Source organism: Octodon degus, unplaced genomic scaffold, assembly GCF_000260255.1.
Source record: "Octodon degus isolate 3935 unplaced genomic scaffold, OctDeg1.0 scaffold00060, whole genome shotgun sequence".
NCBI lineage: Eukaryota > Metazoa > Chordata > Mammalia > Rodentia > Octodontidae > Octodon > Octodon degus.
In genome coordinates, this window is record NW_004524636.1 from 7,392,786 (window position 1) to 7,402,102 (window position 9,317).

Genomic DNA, 9,317 nt, shown 5'->3' on the forward strand with positions numbered 1-9,317 from the left:
AGCCCCGGGTTTCTGTTTTTGAATTTTTGTTAATGAAGTATACGTGTATGAAGGGTATAGTTGCTCGGTGGTAGAGTGCTCGCTTAGTAGGTGTGAAGTCCTTGTTTTACTCTGCAGCGCATAGGTAGCTAATAGGTAGATCGATCGATCAATCGATCGATCGATAGAGATGAGTGTGTGTGTGTGTGTGTATGTGTGTGTGTGTACATGGTATGGCATGTAGTATGTGTGTGGATATTTGTAACCTCATAGTCTCCTTTGAACTGGCTTTGTCATCTTCCTAGCCTCCTTATTAATGAATTAAGTTAACATTTTTGATATGTACTTTTATATCAATACCTTGACCTTAGTGATGATATCTTCACTTGAGGATGACATCTGTGACTTAGCTGCTCTCTCTTTTCTGTCTTGTACCCATGACAGGCAATAATCGCAAGCACAGTCCAGCATTTTTCTTAATACAGTGCCTAGAAGATGCTGATAATAAGTGTGTATTGATGCTAACATTCAAACTTAGGGGGGAGCTTGCCAGATAGCTCAGTTATTTAAAGCACCATTTGGGCAAATGCAGCTGGGTGCATAGGACCATGGTTCGATCTGCAGCTTCACAAGCTGCACCAGACCTGCCCTTAAGGTAGCCTGAACTAGCCAAAAGAAAAAAAGAAAAAAGAAAAACAAACCTGTCTCACATTTATTTGTCATCTCTGCCTATTGTTTTAATTGCTTTTAAAAGTTGCTGATCTGGGGCCGGGGAGATGGCTCAGTAGAATAAGCACCTGCCTGGCAAGCACAAGGGCCTGAGTTCAATCCCCAGTTCCACCAAAAAAAAAAAAAAAAGAAAAAAGAAATTGCTGATCAGACCAAAAGTCATTTATCTGTGTGACGTAACAGTGACTCATTGACAGTCCTGGGGTCAAATCCAGCCCCAGAAGATGGCATGTTAGGGCACACAGCTTTATGTTGGTGGAATTTGTCAAATTCATGTAATTTCATCTAATCAAAAAGTAAGAATAAAAACCTATACTGATCTTTGCAATCTTCCAGTTTCAAAACAATTTCTTTTCTATTGTGAGACACTGTACTCATCCCAAGAAAGTGAGTTGAAGCATCAGGAGAGGCTGCAGGGATGACACGGACAGGTGTGCATCTGTGTTGTGTGTGCCGGGTGCTCCTGGGTGGCACGACCTTATTTTCTACTAGATTATGAGCTCTTTGGAGGTGGGAGCTGGGTTCTCTGTGCTATGCTTCTATCTGTATTTAGTGTTAGCTTTGCCACTCCCAGATGACGTACCCTTTATATTTAAGAAAAATAATGTTCAAGGCAGTAAAATTTAGAAATGTTACTTTTTAGTTTTGCTTACAAGTTTGCTAGGAGAGGGATAGGATGAATGAGTGCATTTGTACATCATTGGTTTTATTTATTTGTTTATTTATTTTTTGGTGGAACTGGGGATTGAACCCAGGCCCTTGAGCTTACGAGGGAAGAATTTATTCTACTGAGTCATCTCCCCAGCCCTTGTACCTCATTGGTAGAACATTCAAGTGCAGGAACTTTATTTATTTATTTGGTGGAACTGGGGATTGAACTCAGGCCCTTGTACTTGCCAGGGAAGTGCTTATTCTACTGAGCCATCTCCCCAGACCCCAAGTGCAGGAACTTTAACAGAAAGGAAACGTAGGTTACACTAAAAGCCTTAATGTTGAGTATAGTCTTCAAATCAGCAGTCCTGTCCCTGAGAATGCCCTGCAGGGAGGTAATTAAGAATAAAACATTTCACCATCATAGTATTTAATGTAACATAAGTTATTCCTAGTGAAAAATTTAGAAACAACCTTAGTAATCTATGATAGTCTTGTTCTAATTTTACATTTATAATAGAAAATTTTAGATAATTGTGTTTTATGTCATGGTTGAATATGTATGTGCAGAATTAATTTTCACCAGAAAATGCTCATAATGTACTATTCTGTTAATACAAATGATGTTACTCAATTATATACATGGAAAATCATATGTGTAGAGGACTGCATCTTCATAAATTATTATCATTATTATTATTATTTTTTTTTTTTGTGGATCTGGGGATTGAACTCAGGCCCTTGTGCTTGCCAGGCAAGCACTTATTCTACTGAGCTATCTCTCTGGCCCCTTCATAAATTATTATTCACACAGTTTTTTTGTACGCATATACCACCAGGTCAGAAAGTTCCATTTTTTTATTCTCTGCTTTTTTTCATTGTCTACTTTTTCTCAGTGTACATATACTATTTTCAGTGAACACAAAACTGTATCAACAGAAAAAAAGAATTGTTGGCCTCCAATATTTACTAGGAGTGTCTTTACTAATCATAAATATGTTAGGATAGCTGTTGTTGTTTATTTTGGCTTGGGGTGTTTTCTTTCGAAAGACAGAGTCTCACCAGGTATATCCAGGCTTGCCTCAAATTTGAGGCAATCCTCCTGCCTCAGCCTCCCTAATGCTGGGATTACAGGCATAAGCCACCATACCTGGTTATGCTGTTGCTTTCAGGTCTGCGGTGTTGAAGAAACAAATTTGAAGAAACAAATTTTAATGATGAACCAGAATAGTTAGAATGGATCACTCTGTATATCTATAAGGATTACTATGCTACAGAATTGTCTTAGTATACGTATCACAAACAATAGGAAGCTGTTCACCTAAAGTATGTATATTTTTACCTGTCAAATTGCCTCAACGAAGCCAAAATAACTATCTTAATATTTAAGAATGTTACAGGAAAGTAAACAGCAGGAAAGTTACAGCCAAATTATTATGTATAAATGGAATGTGAGATGAACAAAGGTGAGTAGAGTGGTGTATATACCATTCAAAGTGAAATCATTCTAAGTATAAAATTTCATGATCTCTTTTTATATGAATGTTCAATTTCTTATTCTGAGGGAAAACTCGTTTGTGATTATTTTCATTTTCTGTTTTATAGAAAAAGATAATTACATGTGTTTGATGTTTTTTTTTTTTTTTTTTGGCGGAACTAGGGATTAAACTCAGGCCCTTGCGCTTGCCAGGGAAGCACTTATTCCACTGAGCCATCTCCCCAGCCCCAGAAAAAGATAATTATTTCAAAACATTTTCACTTTGTTATAAATAATAAAATCACATATGCATAACTTTTTTGATTAAAGTACTATGTATTCATAATAGAAAATTTAGAAAATCACCTGAAGTTCTATTTCCCACAGGTAACATTTTGGGGTCTATCCATAAAATTGATAGCCATTCTTATATTTAAAGATGGTGGTGTTTAATTACAAAATCCTCTGAACAAGTCAGTGAGAATGAGGAAACTACACATTTTCTTTATTATTGATAGCATTTGGAGATATTTGTAGTGAAAAGTATTAGCCTAGCTTTTCCATATTTTGAAGTTGTGACTGTCGTCATCCATGTTGGATAGTACCAGAGTTCTCCAAGTAGAGGGTGGTAGGGTAGAATTAGAACCACAGGATCCCAGCAACCCTTGCGAAGAACACATTCACATCCTTCTTCATTCTCCTTCCCTCCAGGACAGATATCAGTAGATGGGTTTATGCGCTACCTGAGTGGAGAAGAAAATGGAGTTGTTTCACCTGAGAAACTGGATTTGAATGAAGACATGTCTCAGCCCCTATCTCACTACTTCATTAACTCCTCACACAACACCTACCTCACAGGTAAGAGCCTCGATTTCTTTCTTCCTTGGGCCTGCCTCAGCACATGTCACTCCCCCACACACCCCCACTTCTGTCACAGGAAATGAAGTTGAGTTACAATTTTTGTCCTGTTTCCTGTGAAGTGCCCCTGAGAACTCTGGGATTCTACCACCAGTATCTCCACCCACAAATACCACATCCTTATGCTGAAGCAGTATCACCCTTTCACAGTGGCCTCAGACTTTAAGACTTGGGCCCTGAAGTCACTCATCTTTCCTTCAGGCCGGTGGAAGTTTTGTTTAACAGAGTTAATTGATGAACTTAAAGCCATTTACATTCCCACCTGTCTCTCAAGGCTGCGTTCAACAAAGAAGGTCTCTGAGGCCTTAATAATTTCTGCTGAACACTTCTGCCTTATAATCAAGCTAGAACTGGACTCTAGAAAAAAAACACACTGATCTGCGACTACCAATACACACTTCATAGTACATACTAAAGGAGAAAAAAATCTGTTTGTATACTATTTTGACCCTAAATTGAGCATTGCCACTGTTTTTGTAAATGGTTAAAAATATTAAAACATACACACACACACACACACACACACACATATATATATATATATACACACACACACACACATATTAGCTCACATGGTTTGCACTTAGAATTTTAATAATTTGAGAATGTTTTTATAAACACAATGCATTCCTTCCAAGATAATTCCTACATAGCAAACCTCCAGTTACATGCCTTAAAAATTCTGTATAAAAACCTCCTGCTGGTAAAAGAAAAACTTTCAATAAGCTTTGTAAAAACAACATTGTATTCCTGCTTGATACTGTCTTAATATAACAGGTAGCCAGACTTAAGCCAGCAAAATAGAAATCTGATATTTTTTTTTCTATCTGTGTATTATACATTCCTCTGGTCCTCAGCATGTTTAGAGTACATATGGCTTACTGTCCAAGGATGTGTGGCTTGCACTAAAGGTAGACAAGCAATGAGACATGCACACAAAGACCAGAGAGACCCAGGAGCCAGAACCATAGCCATGGTTGGCCATGGTTGGTTCTGTCCTCTGCCAGCTGTGCATTTCTTTCTTCAGGATTGTTAGAGGAAGGGCTGGGGAGATGGCTCAGTGGAATAAGCGCTTGCCTGGCAAGCTCAGGGACCTGAGTTCAATCCCCGGTTCCACAAAAGAAAAAAAAAAAAGTAAAAGGATTGTTAGAGGAGCCTCATTCCCTCAAGCCTCAAAGGTGTACTGTGTTGCTGTGAAGTCTGGCATTGGCCTGCTGTCCCATGTCAAGTGCAGATGAGCTTAGAACAGAAAGGCGTTTGGGGCTGAGCAAACAGCACAGCCCCAGATAGCCAGGATGGGCTCCACAGAGTGTTGTGATCCAGGACTGCTGCCCAGCACCAAGGAGTCTTGGGCTCTGCAGTGAAGTGAGTGCATCTCTCATGTTCTGTGTGAACATTGAAGGCTCTCAGGAATCTTGTGGCTGCTTTGTTTCAGCTGACATCTACTAAGAGAGACTTGAGCTGGAAAACTCACTGTGTTCACCTCTGGCTCATGCTAAACTCTATCCTAGTCACCTATGGCTGCCTAATAAAGTGCTCAAAAGCCCAGTACTGTTAAACAGACATTACTTTCTTTTGCTCCATATTGTCCAGCTAAAGAATTCAGACAAAGGATAGAGGAGATGGTGGGTCCCTGAACCAGGGTGTCCAGGGAAAAGTGAGGGAAGAGAAGAGAGGGGAAAAGGGACGTTCAAACAGCTAAGGGGCTAGGGTCACCTAGCGCCCTCCCCACTACATCTGTCTGCTCCTCTGGTTGGAGGGACTCAATTGTTGTGAACCTGACTTCCCCCCGAAGGGTTCTCCCCATAGGCTGGGCTTCCTCAGCCTGGCACACCCAGGGTAGGTGGACTCCTTACAGGGCCCTTCTGGGGCAAACCAACCACCATCCCAGAGACCAAGGAGCAAGTTTACTGCTTTTATTCTTCTAACTTCTAAAGCTCTCTAATGTCCCTTTTTTCCCTATTTATTGAGTCACATGCTTACTGAGTCTGTCTCAAAGACAAGACAGAGAGCACTGCTACCCAGGGGAGGAGTCTAGGGATTCTTAGTCCTGTGTGAAAGCCACTAAGGTGTCCTAAATTCAAGAGCAGTGTCCACAGAGCCGGCTTCCTTAGATTTGGGTTTTTAGGATTACTACAAATGTTTTAAAACTGCTACCCAAGTTCATAAATCTGCATGAAGGATTTTTTTTTCTTCTCAAGGCTTTTAGTCTGACTTTGTCATTATTTATCACTTAGGTGATAAGTTTCTTTTAAAAAAAAGTTAAAGAATACAAAATAGTGATAGGAAAAAAAAAAACAGCATTAGAAACAATACAACATTTCGCTAAACAAAGTAATAGGAATTCAACAATAGTTGCTGCATTACATGATGCTATCTTCAAATTAGTTGTTTGAATTACCGGACATGAATGTGTAAGATTGGTTTAGGGAAAAAAAAAAAGAATAACAAAGAAGTTATAAGAAATTCAAAAGAAGAACAAAAAAAAATAAGTAAAAGAAAAAAAAAAATTTAAGCATTAACTACTCCTTTCAAAAGACCAGCAGAAATTGACAATACAATTATCCAAACTGTTCTACATATACCTAAATATATCTTTTTCCCTTCTTTCATTTGTCTTTTTTCTGATCCCAGTTTTTCCTTCACACTGAACAATTTCTTTCCCTTTCACAGTGTCTGTGATTTCACTGAAATATTTTTAATACGTTAAAAGCAACCTGTTAATATAAAAACATAGAATAATACATAAACACCTTTTAAGTTGAATATTTCAGGCTGATACATAAAACAATGGAATGTGATGTGGAAGTGTCTGTGATTTCTACTGCTGACCACATCAACAGTGTTGCTAACGCTACTATGACTTGTGACCTATATTCATAACCAAAGAGAATGTTAAATTCCATGTAGAAGCTGAATCTGAAGATGGGACCTTTCTTCTTCATCAAATTTCAGGGAGGTCTGTAAAATGTTAACTTAAGAATCTAGATTGTCAATTGGATAGGATCAAAAAATGTAGAATTTTAAAGATCTTAGCATACGATAGAATCTCGAATTTATCACACGCATAGGACAACACTCAAAAAACCTCACCTGTGTGTCTAGCTGAATTTTGAGTATGTGTTTTGGTCTACCTGGAAGTCATAATATTGAATGATTTTTACAATAATCCCTTGAAGTACAAAATGCCTTTCAATCCCATATATTTATATTCAATGCTTTCTATTATTGGTCATAAAAGGAATGAGCTAAAAATACCAAAATAATTGAGGAGCAAGGCTGATTGAATATACATTGCATCCTTTTCACCTTATTTTGGAATACATTAATTTTTCTCTTTGTGCCCATCGGTACGAGCTTATGTTTTTCAGATTTTATATATCTTCATCCTGTCACAGTGCTCCCGAAGATGCTCAAAATGTCCCTCTTGACATGATCTTTGAAAATGTTCTTATTTCTGCCCCACAAAAAGCTTCCGGCTCACCTTATTCCTTCTTGCCCCAGATCTAGAACCAGACTTTGCCCTAATAAGTGGTGGCTCCTTTTGGTGAGGAATGAAAATTGTATAGTGAGCATCATTTTGGACTCTGCACAATGAAACTTTTGTTCCCGCCCACTTCAATGAACAATCATAATTTCTATTTAAGTGATGGTTTACCAAGATATTACTTTGGTCTTAAATTCCTGATTCTGCAGCTCTGCTTCCTTTAGCCATCTTGGTACCTAACAAATTGTACATAATTGTGCACTTGCCTTTCTGACCACACAATGATAGTTCTAATAAGATTGTTCAATATTAATACAAACAATGAAGTCACAGAATCTAATTCAGCTCTCTCTTTGTTAACTGTGTGTTACTGAGGATTTACGGTGGGATTAATTTCTTGACAGCCACGAATCCGCCCTCCCTCAGTGTAAGGCCAGAACACAGCAGTGACAAAGGGCTGGGCTGCACAGCCAGGACGTTTACATTTGAGGCCGTGAGCATGCTAGCAGCTGACAGCTCTCAGCTAATTGGAGAGACAAAGGTTCCAACTAAGTTTTGATTAAAGAAGAAACTCAAATAGCTGTTTCCAAATTTTAGTATCTGATTTGTAGCCACGATTTCTCAGCAATTTTCCATCCAGTTATTTAATTTCTAGTAATATTACAGTGCACATAGTCTTCAAGATTGAATTTTTGAAAACTCTATGAACTCTGTTAAACTCTACTCCGATCTTAACTGATTTTATTGTTTACCATCATCGATTTTCTGAGCTATGCATTATTTTACCAACCTTGATGTTTGGTAGACTCACATTAGATTAAATATATTATCACAATATTACTTTGTTCCAATACAAGAAAAGTCTTTTATTTTCCTTCAAGGAATTAAGGAGAATTGCTGTATAATAAGAAAAAAAAAACCCACAGCAAAACCACATAAGCATATTAATACTGGATCTTAAGGTTTTGCCTGAAATCTTCTTCTAACTTGTGTGTTAAATTTGATTTTACTTTATATGTTAGCAATAATATCCTTGTTTTAATTGCAGATAAAACTAATATAGAGCTTCTATTTCTCAGGAGAACATGGATAAATCTGAATATTTCGGCTATACAAACTTAAACTCTTCCAAACCAATTAAGAATGTTATAAAATAAAAATACAACCAAAGCCTAATTCAATGGAATCTAATTAAATTTTAAAATCAATACTCAGAAAATAAGTTATACTTTATACTTTGCAGCCATTTCCAAAGCAAGTAAGAAACCTTATCTTGAGAAATGTTATTTCCTATAATGGATGCTTTGTTTAGGAAGGAAAGGTTTTGTATGCAGAGACTTCCAAGAAATACTAGGTACCAAGAAAAGCTAGCACATATTTTAATTGTCTATTGAATACAGGCAAAAGCATCTGAGATTCATAGTGATTACAGTGGCCACCAATCCTACAAACATTTGCCCATACTGTCCTAATTTTCTTGGAGCTTTTTAAGAACTAACACCGCTGAGAAATTCTAGACTATATCCAAATATAAGGAATTTCAATATGTAAAATGTTTTCTTTTGTGCTTTCAAAGGGACCTTAAAAATGACATCTGCAATGTGAAAATCCAGTAAACAGAGCAATGCATTATCGTGTCTCTTTCTCTAGTAGCTATTGTTCCTTGTTGACTATCAAGACGCCCAGAAGGAAAAACAAATCAGATCATTGAGAGAAATATAGGTACTGAATGAGTTGGATTTTAATTACAAGGGACATTTTCAAGGGTTTTGGATGGTATTTGTAGTATACCCAGTAGTGATTATGTTTTAAAATATTGTTTTACTCGAGGAATACACCATGATAATTTAAGAAAAATAAAGCCTCCAAAGACAGAGGAGTATGCAGTCAGTTCAGCCTACACCTTAGTAACATTTCTTAAATTTCTCCATGCTCCAAACCATCTGAGAGCCCATAGTTCATGCTCCAGATAAAAGCGAGGAAATGTGGTATTCCTCTGCATAATTAAAATCTTCACTGGTCCCAGCCAGGCGCAGCATGGGTGAGACCCTCTTCCACCCCCTTGGGAAGCCCCCC

General features: G+C 37.7%; 1 protein-coding gene across 1 annotated transcript in view; it reads left to right on the top strand.

The window, feature by feature from the left end:
* The window catches only part of Plcb1 (phospholipase C beta 1), a 784,962-nt gene that overhangs the window by 585,764 nt on the left and 189,881 nt on the right, over positions 1 to 9,317 (top strand). The window contains exon 10 of the mRNA XM_023718574.1: positions 3,548 to 3,694. Within this exon, the coding sequence (XP_023574342.1) occupies positions 3,548 to 3,694 (147 nt within the window). The remainder of the gene's footprint in view (positions 1 to 3,547; positions 3,695 to 9,317) is intronic.